Source organism: Brachyistius frenatus, unplaced genomic scaffold, assembly GCF_029030835.1.
Source record: "Brachyistius frenatus isolate BFR_SWC_R1_liver_20210118 unplaced genomic scaffold, ASM2903083v1 Contig_22, whole genome shotgun sequence".
NCBI lineage: Eukaryota > Metazoa > Chordata > Actinopteri > Embiotocidae > Brachyistius > Brachyistius frenatus.
The window spans coordinates 2,473,023-2,492,351 of NW_027210621.1; the positions used below are offsets into that span (position 1 = coordinate 2,473,023).

General features: G+C 42.5%; 2 protein-coding genes across 4 annotated transcripts in view; both read right to left on the reverse strand.

Moving 5' to 3' along the window:
• Positions 1 to 4,102: 4,102 nt before the first annotated feature.
• gpr151 (G protein-coupled receptor 151) lies at positions 4,103 to 6,180 on the reverse strand. The gene has a single exon (XM_069696878.1). It carries the CDS (start codon positions 5,993 to 5,995, stop codon positions 4,673 to 4,675), a length of 1,323 nt encoding a protein of 440 aa, XP_069552979.1. The 5' UTR covers positions 5,996 to 6,180; the 3' UTR covers positions 4,103 to 4,672.
• A 771-nt stretch (positions 6,181 to 6,951) lies between these two features.
• Positions 6,952 to 19,329, reverse strand: part of ppp2r2ba (protein phosphatase 2, regulatory subunit B, beta a) — a 43,797-nt gene continuing 31,419 nt past the window's right edge. For all 3 annotated transcript variants that reach the window (XM_069696887.1, XM_069696888.1, XM_069696889.1), the window contains exons 2-10: positions 19,222 to 19,319; positions 18,303 to 18,468; positions 17,156 to 17,268; positions 14,097 to 14,274; positions 13,706 to 13,870; positions 11,112 to 11,281; positions 10,457 to 10,548; positions 10,238 to 10,361; positions 6,952 to 8,815 (exon numbers count right to left, since the gene is read on the reverse strand). In XM_069696887.1, coding sequence (XP_069552988.1) covers positions 8,660 to 8,815; positions 10,238 to 10,361; positions 10,457 to 10,548; positions 11,112 to 11,281; positions 13,706 to 13,870; positions 14,097 to 14,274; positions 17,156 to 17,268; positions 18,303 to 18,468; positions 19,222 to 19,319 — 1,262 coding nt within the window. In that variant the 3' untranslated portion in view covers positions 6,952 to 8,659. The remainder of the gene's footprint in view (positions 8,816 to 10,237; positions 10,362 to 10,456; positions 10,549 to 11,111; positions 11,282 to 13,705; positions 13,871 to 14,096; positions 14,275 to 17,155; positions 17,269 to 18,302; positions 18,469 to 19,221; positions 19,320 to 19,329) is intronic.

The window sequence follows — 19,329 nt, forward strand, 5'->3', positions numbered from 1 at the left end:
TTGGATCAGGATGAGGGAGGAAATTATCCCTTTTTAGTTTTAGTTTGATTTTTGGCCAGTCAGTGGCAGCACAATAAACATTTATACTGTCACTTTATCATATTGCATTAAGTTAAGCCCTTTAGTTACTCACCTTTCAGAGCTTGTTTCTTTGTCCACTCCGAAGGGAAATGTCTGGCTCTGTCACTGATAAATTACTCACTGTGTTCAGTGATCACCAGCTGAGAGACAACTTTAGAGTTTATGATTCTTTGTGCGTTTGTCAATACAAGTGACACCTTTCAAATGAAATGTATTTTTTTATGGCAATTAATTGATACAACTATTGATTAGAGCAGTATTTTAACCATAACCTTAATATATACATGTATAAAATGTGTTTGTGTTTAAATGACCTAACTTGGGAAAGGAATTAACATCAGCAAACCCAATGCATACATTTGAATGTAAATACAAACAACTTTACAAACGTGCAATAAATAATCACAGCAGAGAGTAGCAAGGTGATGTTACTACTTCTGAGTGGAATTCTGCTCCACCATGCATGCTTGGTTTGCTCCATATATGGGAAAGTCCCCCAGGAAAGTCTGCAGATATGCGGACTCAGAAAGGGCGAGAAAGTGCACTTCAGCGCCCTCACAGACTTGACGATTTGACATTGGGACAGGCCGAGCCCGCGCGGACTCACCGGGGATGCGCCTCAAAGTCCGTGAGTACATGAGTGTGCTGTTTGGGATTGTCAGAAAGATGTTGACAGTAAATGCAACAAAGACTGAAACTCTTGCCAAAATAGAAGCAAAAAAGAGTTAACAGTGGCATTGCTTTCCACTGCTGGAGACAGATTGTGAGCAAAGGAATGAAGTTTGATGCTGAACCCACAACATTTATTCTAGACTGGCAAGTAGAAAGCTGTGTAGTTTATATAGCTAACTAAATGAAATTACAGTGTCAATATATTAAATCAGCTGCTTGTTGATACGCGGTTCAGAATGTGAGTAGTTCAACTAGCTCGTCATCTAGCTATCTACCAAACTGAGGCAAATTTATGGAGCAAACAAACCAGGCATACTGACCTTGTTTGGACAATTTAAAACAAGCGAGTAATGGTAACTGGTGTCAATAAGCACATTGATTGTATTGATTTGTTTCTTTTTTCTTTCTTTATGGCCTTGCTAAAAACAAGACTTGCAAGCTCTAAATTATATAGGCTTATTTGATCCACCACTGGGTCCATAGGCTACAATCTAACTTTAAAAAAAAAAAACAGCCAAATAATGACAAACGATTCTGCCAGAATACACAAAATTATACCAAACTGCCAAAAATATGAGAGTCAAACTGAGGGCAGACTGGGTGCTCCACACTATCACCTCTAATTATATAAAGTGGTGTTACAAGACAGGATTTAAATCTTACATATTGCACCACAAGAATTTGTTTTGGTCTTTTGGGTTATGTTGTTACTGGAGGCCCTTGATGCACAGGTAACACAGTTCCCATTGTGTGGTTTGTTCAGCTACAGTGAGTTACCTCTCAACAGAGTATATATAGGTTTAATGACATCTCCTCTGAGTTGCTGGAAATGCTGAAAGGTGAGTGCCCTTTAAATCTCCACATCCTTCAGCGAGATGAAAGCTCTGTGATTCATTCTAATCAAAAGACTGTTAAATACCAGAACAAGACCCCCTGAACTAACCTATCTCCAACACAAAAACACCCCCTACACACACACACACACACACACACACACACACACACACACACACACACACACACACACACACACACACACACACACACACACACACACACACACACACACACACACACACACACTCTCTCTCCCTAATGCACTCTCTGCGGACTGAAGAGCCAGGAGATCTTCCACAGGACCAAAGGGAGGTGAAGGTAACTGTGACTCAGAGGGAGATGAGCCATTGGCAGGCAAAGGTTTTAGCAAGTGGCTTAATTGCAGCCTCTCCTGCTGAGCATAATTAGTGTTAGCTAGCATGTCACTTCCTATGGAGTTTCATTTATTAGAGATGATTATTGGCTGAGGGATAAAACGCCAGGCTGACACCCCCACCTCCCCTCACAGTGGGAGGGGGAGCAGCCAGGAGGCCAGTAAAGGGAGGATCTCACCTGCTGAACGCTCCCCTGCCTTGTATAATGACCTAATTAAGCCCAAGTTGTTTTTTTCACTTGTAATGTTGATTATTTCACTATTTTTTTTCCCATCAGTTTTCTTCAATCAGTCCTGTTTTGTTTTTTTTGCAAAGATATTAGTCCTTATTCAAGCTGACTATTATCAGACTGTTCATGATTACTTTTGGTTTTAATTGTGAAATATTCTGCAGAAGTTTTACACTTTACTACTTCTGTAGAAAGAAAATCTGCATGTTGTACTAACACATTATCATATAGACTTGAGTTGATTTATTATTATGAGGTGAAAGGTGAACACCTGACTGAGGACATGAAGTCAGACACAGCCATGAATGTAAGTTATCCTGTCTTCATAGGTGCAACCAAACCAAGAAGTGTGAGGGAGATTTCAGGGAGGCAGTCACCGTCTCGTCGGGGGCAGTAAGTGAAAACCCAGGGACAGTGTACTCTGGGGGTGCAGGGACCTTAAAAAAAAAACATAGGCCACTGTACATAATTAAGGTTTTACTACAGTGATATGACACAATTGAGTTGACTGAAAATACTGTTTAAATGCTAATGCATTAAATTCTCCTTTTTAGAGTGTGCTGATGATGTATATTATTGTCCCACATTGAAATGTATGGAGGAAGTAGATGAGCTCCTCACATCAGTGAAAATGCTATATTTTTATGAAGTTTAAATGGCAGTATGAGTCCTAAACTGCAGTCTGGTCTTCATCCACATGTTGGAAGTCATTACAGCAATCAGTGATGATGCAAAGTGAGCAAGGAAGATGAAAGTGAACTGTTTGCCCACACATCCCTGGTGTAGTCAGGCAAGACAAGTGGAAACACCTGGGCTGGTGGTGTGCCATGTAGGAGCTTTAAAACGCATTTAATTTGTCCCAGATATTACGCTGTCTGGTTTGGACAACATCCCTGCCTGTGATTCACATTCAGCTTGAGGGCGTTCTGCTGAAATTGGATAAAATCCCACTACTACAGATTTACTGGCTCATTTACCAGAGTAAATACCAGAGCCATTGGTGTCAACAGTTAAGGCTGGAAATAATGGTCACATAGTGTATTTAAAAATAGTGCAACAACTATCACTAATGTTCAGCCACTGTTTGTTTTATTCTGGTGAAACAGTGAAGGTTAAAATTTCAGTCCAGTAATGAGTGTGTGGCTTATTGCCTTCAGTGTTTATGGCCAGGTCACTACCCTGGGCACTCACGGTGGGTTATATAGTTAAGTGTTGCTCTGATGGAGATACTTGCCTCTGGCAATAAAAGGTCAACATAAATGATTAATGAGAGGAAAATGTCATAAGGGAGGGGAGAGAGAAAAAAGAGGTGTTAGGCAACTCTTGAAGGACTATACATCCTACATTTTCTTCTGCTCTCCTTTTACATTTTATGCTGATTTTTTTGGTGCAACGTTTATACATTTAACCACATGCAGGTCTGTCATTGGAGAGAAAAGGAGCATTATTTACAATGAGCTTGAGTGTTTATAACAGCCGGGTTGCTTTTACAGCAAACAGACAAATAAATCTCAGATCAGCTGAGACACAGTTTGTACTTGTGATGTTTATCCCTTAAACTATGAGGATTTGACCTATCATATGCATTCAGATCAATGAAGAGAAAATTCCTAATGAGACCCCCACAGAGGTGAGTCCACTGAAACTGCATGCGAGTTCAGACCAAGGCTCCTTTCCTCTAATTAAAACCCTCAGCAGTTCTAATGGATTCCTTATGAAAATGTCTTTATTCACCTGATATCAGCAGGAGACAAGTCTGATCTATCTCATTAAGGTTTTGCTGCATGTGTGTGTGGGTGTGTCATTGATTCATGACTGACCTGAACACTCGACTGTTGTTGTTCTTCTATATTTTTCTTCTCATCCAAACAACTTTGACACCACGAGACAATCACACTCAATCTGCATTTTGACAGTTGTCTTTATTGGAAACACAAATCATTGAGATGCACAATGATTACAAAATAATCTCTCACACTGAAAGAGGACAACAAACACAGACTTCTTCACCGTCACTTAAAAAAGCTGTCGCCTTCCACATCACTCTCGAACATGCACAGGATATGTTCAAACAATAAGTGCAAAATATGGTGTTAGTATCAGATTCCTATAGTTAAACTTTAAGTTAACGGAAGTATTACATCCAAATACAAAAATCTGTTGCTTATCATATTGATTTACGTTGTTATACTGAATATATGTATAGAGAAAGAGATGTCTTTTACAAGCTTCAATGCACAGCTACCAACAATCACCGTTATCATCTAGTTCTTCTTTATCAGGAGATTAAAAAAAAACTTTATACCAAATGATTTACACAGATGATGCTGCTATATTTTCATGCCACACTCACATCGATTGTACTTCTTAGCTTTGAATAATATCTTAAGCACAGTTATACAGAATACCAATGATTTACGGTGCAGCCCTCAGTCATTGGAGCAGAGAGGTCCGTTGATGATCAGCTGGTCGGTGCTTGTTATTTTCTTTCCTCTTTGCTCTGGTTCTCCCACGGCACAGGGTTGTTTTCATCTGTTTGCGATCCAGTCTCCCTCTCTTGCCAGAACTGCTCCACATCAGGCAAGACAATCCCATCTTTGAGGCTCACACCATCTGCCTCTCTCTCTCCTCTACCCCCGTCTTGCTCCGGCTGGGGCTGAGCCTCTCTGCTGGGTTCCTGGCTCAAGCTCGATTGAAGGCTCCTTTCCCCTCTCAGCTGGCCGGAGGTCTCTGGTCTGGGGCAAGGGGACTGGAGAGTGGTCGGGTTGTGGGGTCTGGGCTTAGGTGGAGGTTGTTTGCGCAGGGTGAGCCGTCTCCACAGCCCCCTGTAACCCTCTCTGAACTCGTCAGAGAGGGAGAGGACGATGAGAGGGTTCACCAACGACAGGGAGAAGGTGAGCAGCTGAGCCGAGAGGGTCAGAAGAAGAGGAGGAGAGGAGATGAGGGGCTTAGCTCCTTCAATTTCTTTCTCTGCTACATGACGCTCCCAAACCCACACCACCCACTGAGGCAGCCAGAGGATAGCCATGGCCACAGTGAGGCTAAAAAGCATTAAAGTGAGCTTCCTGGATCTGATCTGTGTGCGCAGATTCGGAGTCTTGCTGGAGCGACGCTGGCATTGGCCGTAAGCCTTCGCGAAATACATCAAGGCAAAGCTGAGAGGTGCACAGTAGACCCCCAGAGGATATGCTTTGATGTACACAGACATGAAATCCCGGGCTTCAGGAGGAACCACCAGCACACACACCAGCCCGCGGATCTCTCTCTGCAACGTAGCAAACAGCCAGTGAGGGATGGTGACAGAGCAGGCGGACAGCCAGATGAAGAAGAGCACCACCAGGATGGAGCCCAGGTGGATGCTCACCTGCTTGGTGGGGTTGGACACGTAGCGGTAGCAGGCTTTGGCCATGAAAGCCACTGTGAAGCTCTTGGCTGCCATGCAGGACTGGAGGAACCAGTCGGCCGTCTTGCACACCACCCAGCCCAGATTCCAGCTGGCCTTGGAGAAGGAGGCAGCCCTGAAAGGCACCGTGAACATCAGCACCAGCCCGTCTGCAAATATCAGGTTGAAGATTAAGGAGTTGATGAGAGACAGTTTGCCTTTATGTGCGTTTGAGAACAGGATGACCATTGCAGTGAGATTGCAAGCCACACCCAAGACACAGATGAACCCCAGAATAGCCGGCACCAGGACCCTGAGCTCGCCGTGGTCCAGATGCTGGAAAGAGCCGTGCTCAGTGAATGACCATTTGTCCATGGAGCTGTTCACCACGGTCGCATTGTTCCCACTCAACTTGTCCATCTTGTGGTGCTCTGGTATGTGAGGAAAGTCTATGAAAAGTCAAAGGCAGCCAGGAGATAAAAAAAAAAAAAAAAAAAAAAGCCTCTGGGTTGAAGAACTTCCAGAAACAGAAGAGCTGTGAAGAATGACGTGGAAAAATATGTCTTGAATTCTGAACCTGTTAAAATAATCGCATCAGAGAAGGTATTGATCGACGATCAATGATCACAGTGGAGCTCCTGTGTGTCCCCGGGTTTATCCTGAGACGCAATGATACAGCTTCTGCGACTAGTTATAAAGATGCTGTTTGATTGACAGCTGCTGTCCCCAGCTGGCAAAATGTGCGTAGACGATACCCTCATGGGGCCAATTAGGAGAAACTCTGCATGATATGCACAGATGAATATATTAGATTTCTAATTTGTGTGAGTGATTGTGAATTAATGGTCATTAAATTAAGGTTTTCTGAGCACTACTTCTATTTTTTTTTTTAAATGAGAATTAAGTGGTAGTATTGCCTACCTAAAGATGAAAGATTTTGGATCTTGGCACAAATTCAGTGTCATTACAGCGAAGTCATTTTAGCATGTGTTACAGAACAGAACATTAAATTTAACATCCACCAGTGATCCAGATGGATTTTGTCATTTGTGTTTTTTGTATGAGCTGGGTCGGACCCTTGCCTTTATTTAAATGCTTTATTATGTTCTTTGAAAATGACAAATTAGGACAATATGAATAAACATGTGTAATCAGAAGAAATGATGACAGTGGTTAGTGATTTCAAATCAGCCACCAACCATCTCCAGTTGATGAATATCAGGCTTCTGCTCTTTTTTTGTAACAGCCAAGCTGTCTCTGCTTAGCTTACTTTGTCCACATGAGGGCGTCCTTAAACCAGAAGCAGCAATAATCATAGTCTCACGTCTTACATTTGATTCAGTAGTAGTTAACAGAGGAGGTCCACCAAAGCAGGATTTGAACTTGCACATCTTTATTCTTTTTTTTATTCAAAGAAAGTCCAGTAAGCATAAAGACTGCATGGTAATTCATTGCATTTCAATACATTCTGAGCTATAAAAGTTTTTTTTTTTTTTTTTTTTTGTTTCAATTAGAAGTGTCACAAAGGAGGTTGTTTAGAAGACATTACTATTTAAAGGAGTCACACTTAATTATTCCCTGATTTCACAGAGTTCAGTTAGACCTTTGACTGCTTTGCTTTATGGGATTGGTTCTGAGGACGAATCTGAAACTAGTGACCATCTCCAAACTGATCGAAGCCGTGTGCTGAAAGACAACCTGCTACTGTTCCATGTTACCCATCATCAGCAAGACAACCAAGTATTTTTAATTGCATAGTGCTTCAGATGATCTGTAGATGTTCGAATAACTAAACGCAGGCTTTCAGTTTCATCAGAATCAGATCCAACGCATGCAAAAAGAGCTGTGCTAGCATTGTTACGCCAAGAAAATCTCAAGTCCAATATTTTAACATAAGTTTACGCTTTAACCATCTACAGATCATTTTTCAGCACTATCCAAGTAATATAAAAATGTGGTGAGCAGTTCAGATTTTTTTCAAAAATTTAGAAACCAAAAAATAAAAAGAATTTAACGTGGCTTTGTCATGTCTTTTGCAAACTGATGACATCCGTTTGACAGCAATGTGAGAGCAACAATTACTTTGTACATACCACAGCGTCCTCTCCTGAGCTCACACTGGTGCTATAATGTACTCTTGACTACATTGCTTCAAGCACTTTTTCCCAATTGAAACCTGCATGGAGATTTTTTTTGTTTTTGTTTATAGAGAAAGAAAAAAAAAAAAGAAAAGAAAAAGTCGTAAATTACCATTTCATTTGAAACATTCACACTCCCGCCTTGTACTCTGTCCCCTCCCCCTCCCGCACCCACTACATCAAACCCCCACATACCAAAAGAAGGCACCACAGCTTCTAAACAGACTCATTGACCAAGAGAAGGACTCAACAAAACAACAGCATTAAATAAAACCATTGACACGGCCTGGAAGGGCTTCATTCACATTACAGACTACAGCAGTCCCACCAAGGAGACACAAAATTGGTACCAGAAAGACTGTGTTGTGTCACAGGCAGAGAAAACTCTCAGTTTCTGGGGTCAGAGATTAACAGTCTCTTCCTCTTTTGCAGTAGTATGCACTGTCCAAAACTTCACCTCAGCTGGAAGCCGCAGGGTGGATCACATGCACTGGAGCATGAGCAGATTGAAAGAGAGGGGCACTGTTGCTACATGACAACGAGCCACCATCATGTAAGCCTGGTGTCTGTCTGTGTGCTCTATTTTCTGTTCAGTGTACCCACATCCACCCTTTTTTTCCAGGTTCCAGAGGGCTGCTACATCCAGTTCTTCATGCAGCAATCCTCTTGTTGCATAAATGCACAGGATTCGATTCTTCAGTTGCCCGCATGGCTAAATAAATTAAATTAGAAGTCAAATTGAAGAATGAAAGTCCATTCTTGATTTTAAAGGACAATTTTCCTCATGTCGTATCCAGGTTGGCGCTTCCCATAAATTCATACTGTCCACTTCCCCACTTCAGTCACTGGATACTCAACTCTGCACTGCCTCAGCAGAGCGGGGGAATTTAAGACAGGAGCCCCTCACATGTGGTGGGGTCAGGGGTCAGCAGGGGCAGGCTGCCCTTTAGTTGACTTTGTCTTGGAAGATGTAGAGGTTGTTGGTGGCCGCTACAGCGATGATGTTCTCGTGTGGGTGCCACGTAGTGTGAAGGATCTTCTTGCTGAAGTCAAGGCTGTCTACGCTGATCTCATCCTTGCGGCGTTTCCCACCGACACACACCTGGAGGACAACAACAGGGACAAAGAAGTGTTTCAGTGTGGGAGTGTTTACAAAGTTTCAATCATAAATTAAAATTGATTTCAGTGATGTTAATGAAGGGTTGACAGATTTTGTAGGACCTTGAGGGACAGTGAAAACAACGTAAAAGCCTCTTACAACATTGATAAAATAATCAGTTTGGAAAAAAAGTATTTACACATGAAGGTACGCTGGCATTCATCTGGAGTCTTTTATGGCCACTCGGCAAATCAATTCCAATATTTCTCTACTTTTAGGTCTGTCTTCACTAAGTCTTTGGGGAATTATTTGGCCTCCTAGTTCCTAAATGCTCCCATATATTCACCAGTTAGTTGCATACATCATCTGACTTTGGTGAAAACATCTGCCTGCAACTGCTATCAACAACGACAGTGAGAGTGGTGAAAATGAACCAAAACGGCTGCAAGTTGTACAACAACAGTTGCAAAACCAAAACAAAGAGCTGAAAGACGCCAACATACTTTGTATAGAAGAACCGTTAAGTCCAGTTATAATTCTATGTGAATGCACTACGTTGAGTGACAAGTTGTCATGTGACACATTAAGGTATTTATTACTGCAGCTTAGCACTCAGAAAACAAGTAATTACGCAGTTAGCTTACTGTGCAGCGTCTGCTGATATTTATTGGCAAGAGGAAGAGAACGGAAAAGAGGTGAAACATCTAAGACTCATCGATAAGATTTTCTACAAATTGAACAACTGCTGGCTCATGTCACTCCCCTGCTAGTAGTCACATCTAGTACATAAATTCCACACATATCTTCTTTGTTGGAATTGTGCTGTGTGTGTGCTACTGTTAAAACAGGTGCATTTTGATATGCAATGTTTGGATGATATAATTAATCATACAGTAGTTTATCAGTGAGATTTTTCACTCATCACAGTTAAAGGATGCCAAGAAGAACTAATTTGAAGGGATGCTTAAGGCTTCATTTGTGTCATACATGAGTATAAACTGAATATCTTCACAACACTGTTGGACAAACCAATGATACTTGAAGGTGTCAAATTGATTAAAAAAAAAAATAGTAATAATAGCAGGCATTTTCACTATTTTATGACATTTTATAGAAAAATTAACTTATCAGTTAACATTGAAAATAATTGGCTGGTTAAAGCAGAATGAAAATTACATTCATGATCAATTAGTCAGCCAATTATTTCCTAAAATAATGCTTGGTGTGCAAAATGCCAGAAAATAGTGAAAAGTCTTGAGTTCCCAAAGCACAAATTGACACATTTAATAGTTTTTATTGCTTAATTTTGACAGCTGTGGCCCTTTGTGTATTAATCCGCCTTTATTTGTACTGAACAGTGGGAAGTCTAAAGCATTATAAAACTAAATGAACTGACGAAGGATAACTTGTATTGAGGTGATTTACCTTGCGAGGCTTCAGAATCGCTCTGGGTTTGCTGTTCTCTCGGGATGCTTCCAGTGTGACGTCCCGTTTGGTGTTCCGGTCAAACATTCGGAAGAAGTTGTTGTAGGAGCCCGTCATTATGACACTGAGGGGGAGGAGAGGAGAGTGGAGGGTTATTGAGAAAGATGGATGGATTGATTGAGGGATTTGATTGATGAATGGATTGAAGAGAAGTCTCACCTGTCCGATCCATTCCAGACACACTCAAACTTGTCAAAGATGCAGTCATTCTCATACAGAGAACAAAGTTTGCCCCGTAAATAGTCATGAACCTGAAAAACAAACAAGAGCATGAATATCTGAAGCGGTGGCAGGATTATGATTAGTCATCTAAAGTTCATCGCGTTGTTGTTCAGTGGAAAACCATGCAACCATAAGCTTCCATATGCTCTACTTTCAGTAATCCCTCCAGATCTGGTGGCCTACGCTAACATTATCGGTAGCAGGTGGAGATGGAGGTGGATTGGAAAGAGAATCCCCTGAGCCCGGCTGATGGTCTTATCAATCATGACCTCCCCCTAAGATAGCTTCCCCTGATCAGACAGTGTGGATCTGACCCCGGTGACCACACAGTGGGAGATTTTGCCCTTCAGGTTGTATCAGCACCAACACTATCTGTCTTCTTATGGACACTCGGCTCAATAAAACCTCCTGGGGTAATTGCTAAAGATGACACGGTTACAGATTGGCAGGATAACAGTGAAACAGGATTATGTTGAGTGATTAGCCTGAAATCAATACGTTTTGATTTGATCCAGGCCCAAATGTTATTTACTGACTTCCCAAGCTGAGACTCAACTGTCCAACAGGCAAATAAAAGCATCATGAAGCGTACCTGGTATGTCTCGAGCGGTTTGTTCTCCATTTGAAGGTCCCACACCTTGACAGTGAGGTAGTCCCTTGTCATCAGGTAGCGTCCGTTGTGGCTGAACTTCACGTCAGAGATGGATGAGATGATTTCAGAGAAAAAGGAGCGAGTGGATGGATCCTCTGGCTCCTCAAAGTCTACAAGAAAAAATAAAAAGCAGTTGTCATATGACAGAGAATTTTAAGCATTTTACACAAGAGGTCGCTGCTTAGAAAGGATGTTTTTCCTCCCGCAAGTCTTTCAGTCATTTACAGCAAAAAATACCACAAAGCAGATTTGGTTTTAGTGGTGGGGGCCGTCATTAGCACACAGTAACAGCCACAACAATGCCTGGATGCCGGGTTTGATGCAGCAGCTGCATCTCTCACAGCATCATTTGTGTGTTTAGGGAGATAGTGGTGGGTCAGCATGGTGGGTAAATATTGGTTATGATTCATATTGATTTTGGCAGCTGCTGATCTGTGTGCAGGCCAGCACGCTGGGGATAAGAGCCAGGCATTCCATCGTTAGCTGTCAAGTTATTGTTCCTCCTCCTACTCCTCTTTCCCTCCCACCCTTCCTCCCCTCTCTCTTTTCCATCTCTCCAAAAAAAAAGCCTCCTCCCTCCCTCCACCATTCACCCCCTCCACTCAATCCTCAGCTGAGGCCTAGAGAATAGCTCTGTGAAGTGTCAATGGGGAGTCTAACTAGGGATGCAGCGTGAGAGATGAAAAATGGAGGGGGGGATGAGGAAGGGATAAGAAAAACAAATCAATGTCAAAGTGCTGGGCCCATATGAGCCCCACTGGATTTGTGAGTGTGTGTGTGTCTGTGTGTGCCAGTGAATAAGAGTTTGTGAATAAGTGGGAGTGCAATGTGTGCATGTATTTATGGATGTGTGTGCGTCCCTGCCCCACCTCCCGTCCCGCTCCGGGGGCGTATAATAGGGTCCCTGGGGAGTCGGCAGGGGGGCTGTTTTAGTCCCTCTCTATCTGTCCTGGGGCTCAGGAGTTTGGCAATCCCCTCTTATCCCTGCATCCATCCCTCACCCATCCATCCATCCATCCATCCTCACTATAACACTGATTGATACCAGCAGCGCCCCGGATTTATAGGTATGGAGGGAGATACAGTATGCTTGTAGGTTAGGTGTGTGTGTGTGTGTGTGTGTGTGTGTGTGTGTGTGTGTGTGTGTGTGTGTGTGTGTGTGTGTGTGTGTGTGTGTGTGTGTGTGTGTGTGTGTGTGTGTGTGTGTGTGTGTGTAAGCAGTTTAAGACGTTATGTGTGTGTGGATGTTTCTGAGAGGAGGTGCGTGGGAGGGAAGGCATTAAACATCGCTCTGAGTCATACATGTTCATGCAGGGAGACAGTAGGTTGGTATGAACACACCGATCCTGAGGCTATGGAGAGCACCTGCCTGATCCGTGTGTGTGTGTGTGTGTGTGTGTGTGTGTGTGTGTGTGTGTGTGTGTGTGTGTGTGTGCGTGCGTGCGTGCGTGCGTGCGTGCGTGCGTGCGTGCGTGTGCGTGTGCGAGTGCGAGTGCGAGTGCACTGTGAGCACCTGTCGAACGTGTTCGTATCAAACCATCAGAAGGCAGCTGTAAATACAACAACTCCAAATCCACTCCCAAAAATCCTCCAATTCCAAACACTTTTTCTTCCTCCACCCTCCGTTGCTCATGTGAAATTCAACAGGCTGTGTTAGCGCACGGTCCAGTGGACACATCAATACGTCTGAGGAAATGAGTGACATTATTGAACAACAAGGTGTGTCCATGAGGGACTAACGCGATTGCTCTTAAGCCATCGATTTCCCAGCCAAAATGTCAATGTATTCATTATTCATTCAACCAAAATGTATACATGTGGATGTTAAGCTTTAGAGAAGGCCATTCATTGTTTGAGACACTATGAGATTTATTGATGGGTCATCAATCATGGCGTATTGAGCAGGGGGAAGCCTACAATTCACAGCCACACAAAGGTACAGCTGAAGCGCAAAAATTGAGTGTGAATTTGTAACCAGGATGTTCATGTTGGATGCATTTAAGTGTTCGGTTTTCCCAGTTCTGTTAGTGTTTGTTTTGTCAGAGATATTTACAATTTTCAAGGAATTTGTGTGATTTAATGGCCTGGAAAGAGGTTTAAATTATATAAATACATATAAATGACACAGACTGGGTTTTAGATTGCATTAGAGTATATAAATTGGACTGCTTTAAAGAATTAATGGAATAAAATAAAATGTATTAAGAATTCCAGTTTACTTCAGTTTAATTCATGACAACTACTAATTGCATGGAAGCTTACTTGACAGAAGACTTTTCAGCAACATTTAGTTGGAAAAAATTACAGAATATACAATAGTTATATCAATAAAAACACTGAAAAGAAAACTATAAATCATAAAGATCAGAAACAAGTGGTGGTTGTGTTTCTGGTGGGATATAAAATCTGATATCTTGGTAAAAATAACAGTAAACTCAAGATAATAAGAGGCATCACATAAAGATAACTGTTCTACGATATCTAGTATGACACTGAAATCATTTCTTCCCATGATGCACTCCCCTGGTACTCACATTTGCAGTGCTTGTCGCAGAGTGCAGCCTGTCTCATGTCACAGAGGCGTATTGAACCCTTGCTGCTGCTGTAGGCAAAGGTTTGACAGTGCTGGGGATGAAACTCTGCTGAGGTGATTACTTCCGTCAGCTCCTCCATGTTGGCTGGTTTGATGTCCACAATGTCTGAAAGAAAACCACTAAGGAACAACTTTTTAACTAATGTACAAAGGGCATCTGGTGATATTACTACTGTTTTGAACTGTAGCTTTGAACAGATGGGGGATTTTCTGTTCAAACTGGTAATAGTACAATGATACCAAGAAACAATACTTGTTTTGATGTATTTATCCCCTTTTGTGATCACTTTTTCACATTATGAAAACAATGATAAACATAAGTAAGAGGATACTGAAGCTGCGGTCAGTGATCTCCAGGTTCCACAGGTTCACCCGGAGGTCATCGGTGGAGATGAAGGTCTGAAGGTCGGAGTTGACAGAGATGGAGTTGATGTGGTAGGTGTGGGCATTGCTGAATACACGTCTGGCTGTGGCCTCGACCATCAAATCCATCGGCTGCAGCACTGGTACCTGCGGGTGAAGACGGGTGATTTAAAAGGAAACGTAGTAAATACAGAAAAATATGCACAAAAAAAAAGGGGGAACCATCTCGTAGCCTTTGATGTGTTCAGTAGCACTGATACATTATTTACTTTGAAGCTGGGATTATGGGGGCCTTCTTAGATATTCATCTGTGTATGTGTGAATGTGAAGGCTTGTATGCATGGACTTTGTGTGTGTGTGTGTGTGTGTGTGTGTGTGTGTGTGTGTGTGTGTGTGTGTGTGTGTGTGTGTGTGTGTGTGTGTGTGTGTGTGTGTGTGTGTGTGTGTGTGTGTGTGTGTGTGTGTGTGTGTGTGTGTGTGTGTGTGTGTGTGTGTGTGTCTGTGTGTGAGTGAGACTCCAGGGATTCATTTGACATTTACTCCACAAATCTTAATGAAACAGAGGCAGCGACTGAAGGGCTCTAGGGCTGTTTGATGAGCTGGTTCAATCAGACTGTGAATATCTGTTTGCTACACAGCTACTCACTGATCACCCCTCCCTAACTCTCCCTCTTTCTGGTGTAAGTGCTGAACAAGTCACTTCTGTTCTCTTGTTTGTGTGTGTCAGAGAGAAAGAGAGGAAAAAGAGAGAAAGCGGAGGAGGTAAAAAAAAAAAGAAAGAAAAGAGATGGCCCGAGGGCATCGCTTGGCCCTGCTGAGGAATGATAACTGAACTCTACAGAATTAAGACGAGCTCACACACAAACACACACACAGACACACACGGTAACACAGTGTAGCTCAGGCTTCAAAGACGCCCAGCACCAGTCTGCATGCAGCCCCCCGTTGGCCAGATAAAACCCAGACAAAGAGAGAAGAGAGGGGAGGGAGTGAGGAGAACAAATCGACTGCTTCTTCCCTTTTTCTCTCGTCCGTCGCTGGCACCGACAGAGAGACATGGCAGCCCAGCAGGCTGCTGTATCTCCATGGGTGTCACTTCATTTCCATGTCTTTCACTGGCTGTCCAGAGAGACATGGACCGTATTAACCCATAACCCCCAAACACTGACAGTTACACTGTTCTGCTTGCCCCTGCACCTTCACATTGATCGAATAGATTGTCTCTAGCATGTAAAAACAGAATATGTTCAACTGAGATAATCCTGCTTTAAAAAAAAAAAGAAGAAATACTCTAAAGTTGGTTCCCATTTTAAAGCAGTCACAGAAAACACAAAAACATGTTTTAAGGAGATACTGAATGATAATCCTCACATCATAAGTTGATGTTTAATATGCACATATTTTTAGGCCCCATTTGGACTAATATTTCTAAGTTTTTCCCTCTCCTCCTCGTCTCTTTCCCCGTGTGCAGATTTCACAGCCTCTAAACAGGATTGCCACAGTCCCGGCCTGTCCTCCAGGTTGCTATGATCCCCTGGCCAGCCAGACAAAGAGGGACAGACACGCTGAACACAGCACTAATCTGCTATGGCAGACACACACACACTGTCCTATGTGTGTGCCCTCCTTTGTGTGAAAATTAGGTAGTGGAGTGATAAGAATAAGCGAGAGGGAGAGGATGATCCCTTCATGGTGTTCATCTCAGTGCACATATTGATTGCTCGTTCTCACTTTCTTCTGCCAGTCTAAGTTCAGAAGTGTCAAATGAGGGCTGGATGGTGTCAGACTCTCATTTATCAGTATTGAAACGGAGCGTATAATATTCAGCGGGTATTAAAATGAAAAAAAATAACTGTGACAGATACTGACATACAGCGTGTGATGCTAAGAAGTTTATGCAGGATTAAAGGCTATCATAGAATAAAGGATGAATGCTAAATTTTGATTTAATCAGCTTATCTGGACTCTTCTTATTTAGACTCTCGAGTAGCCAGTGTGCACGCCTTTCCAGAAATACTGGTTCATTCAAAACTTTAGCCTCTACAGCCTTCAATCAATGTATCTAAACTGAAAGAGTGACCTATAAAGGGGCACTCTACCAGTCCTGCCATTATCTTGGCTCAGGCTTCAGACAAATTTTAAACAGAAAAGCCAGTGTTACACACTGAAGGTGTAATTTCTTTGGCATTTTCACATTTATTGGATAGCTGATGGCAAAGAAGCAGAAAGCATACAATAAAGATGAGGGGTGTATGACATGCAACAAAGACCCTTGGCTGGAGGTCTGTAAAATGTGACAAGAAAAATGCTATTGCAACATGAATATGTATAACAACATAAAATACACATTATCCTCTTACTACTGACAGGAATATTTAATCGCTCCAAAATCATTCCCTCCTATTTAGTAGGAAAGAAAAGTGACAGCAAGAGGCCATGTTTAACCTTTATAATATATCATATTGTACATTATCTTCTGTCTTTTGTGGCAGAAACTGAGTTCAACTCAAAGATAAAATAGGCATGGAGAGATCCGATACATCCTGACTTTAAATATTTTATTTCCATTTCCATTCGTGATTAATCTGAGTTGTGTTTGACTTCACAGCCTCGTTTATTCACTCAGTCCCCCCTACAGCAGACAATAGTCAGCAGTTTATTCTACAGTGATCGGAATTAAAATTTCCATCATCACTGACAGATGCTGCCCTGTCATTTTCAAATCCATAAAATGTGATGTGTCACATTGTGGGATTGTTAGTTAAAACCTTTTTATTCCTTTGTGGATATTTTTGTGCATGAATTTTATACAAACAGTTTGGACGCTCTATTAAAAAGGCAAAAGGAAAATGTAGTGCTGTATAGTAAATAGGATGATATTTTGGAAACAGACTTTTTTGTTGTCCTTTAATTTTCCCAGGAGCCAAACAGTGAAATGTTAACACACCAGTCATCATAACACCATTTTGCAGAATGTATGTGACATTTTGGGTGATGTAAGGCTTGATAGTTTTTTGTGACCTCTTACCCGTAGCGATGTGATGGTTGACGGGTCTCTGATCCGTCCATCCTCATCCTTCAGGTTGTAGCCCTCCGGACGCTTGTCCCTTTCACTGATCTTCCACAGCTTTACTGTCTTGTCTGTGATATACATATACATACACACACACACACACACACACACACACACACACACACACACACACACACACACACACACACACACACACACACACACACACACACACACAAACACAAAATATAGTTAGATCATGGCTCACCACAGTGAATCTCAGACAGAAGATGGATGTGGGGGGTTGGGTAGCCAATCTGGCATGTAGCTGGGCAGGAGCCAGCACGGATGATGAATGGCGGCTCCTGTGTAAATTCTGATGTCACTGATATCAATCTACAAGTTGACTACATTTCCCCGCTGCCGTACACGTTGCCCAGAAAAAGCCATTTGGGCGCTTTTCAATTCTGCATCACATAAACACCAGTTACATCTCATCTCCTCGGTCTACCGAGGTGGATAGCAGCCACAGTCAGGTTGTTGATTTTTTTTTTTTCTCTTTTAATTTCCGCTGTGAATATTGGTGTCAGAGCATCGAGGCCATCGCCACAGGACCCTCCACCATCTGCTGCAGCCACCGCTAGCACTTCTGTAGCAGCCATGCATGAAGCCCGCAATCTGCAACACGTCTGTCTGCTGATGTGTGTGTGTGTCAGTTCGAGCTGCCGTGCATGTGTGTTGTGTGGTAGCACATGCTTTGATATATGTGTGCGCGCGTGCGTGTGTGCATGCGTGTGTGCGTGCGTGCGTGCATGCGCGCGTGCGTGAGTGTGCGTGTGTGTGTGCGCGTGTGTGTGCGTGTGTGTGTGTGTGCTCCTGCTGTGGCAGCCATGCATGAAGTCCTTAATCTGAAACTCTTCTGCTGGTGGCACTTGTTCAGCAGAGCAAAACAGCAAATGATCAAAAAGATATTTTCACGTTATATTAATGACACTTCCTTTTACATCAACTGTATATCTGACCGTTCTGCAAAGACAGGAATTAATCAAACCTTCAGCTGATACTTTCATTGACTATACCACATGTAAACACACTCCGATAATGAAGTATGGGATCTTTTCGCCAGGTGTTTCTTTTACACCACCTCAGCTAACTGACTGACCGTTGGTGGAAAGCAGGAAGTACGCTGCGTTCTGCTGAGGAAGCCATTTGATCTTGTTGATCTTCTCCTCAATCTCCAAACTCTTCAGGTAGTCAAACTCGGGCTCGTGGCTCTGGAATGTGCTGTAAACATTGTACTCCCCTCGACGTTGGGGCTGGCTCTTACTCTGCCAAAGAAGGAGAAAAGAAAGTGAGACATTGACCTACTTGATGCAAAAAATTACACAAATGTATCCTGCAATATAGGTAACTTAAGAAAATGTCATAACATTTTAGAAAGAGTATAAATGAAAAATCTAGTAGCTAAATAAAACATAACGACATGGCCCTCTGCTCTTTAGCTCTTTTGTTCATGTGCTATCATTAGGTCAAAACTTTAATGTCTCTAATACTGGTTTATGATCAGATACATGATCACTGAGGCTGATGGGAATATCATTAGTGAACATACTTGCTGAACACCATGACGTTGTCACTGTGAACCTTATCATTTGGCTAACATCGCTGCTGTGTCTCAGTACAACCTCACAGAGCTGCTAGACTAACTAAAGCCATGTTAGCAGCACGTCAGCTTTAATGTGTCGTACATTTATGCTGAACGTTCAATTCTCAGATGTTGTATTGATATGGCTGCTCTGCTGCTCTACATTCGCACAACAATTTGCACCATTTGCACATATTTCTTTGTTATAATCTGAGTCAGTGATGTCTGTCCATGTAGCTTTAGTTTACCTTATAATCTAACAGATGCTTGTGCTTTTACAAACTCTAAATTCCCAGATACCAGTCCTCCTCAAATACGCCCATTAGCTTGCTGGTTATCTCAAACAAAACAACCCACTTTGAATGTTTCAAGGCTGCTAAATCCTTTAGAGCAGAAGGGCGGCATATTTAAGTGTTGCATTGTTGGCATTTCTTACCTCCTGCTCCCTCTGGAAGACAACCACTCTGCCTCCTTTATCCCCAGTGGCCAACAGCTCCCCCGATGAGTTAAACTCCACCGTTGAGATAATGTCAGCTGCAACACA

What these genes read in the sequence shown, in the direction of transcription:
- gpr151 (XM_069696878.1), bottom strand. Translation starts at nt 5,995, where the DNA reads ATGGACAAGTTGAGTGGGAACAATGCGACCGTGGTGAACAGCTCCATG.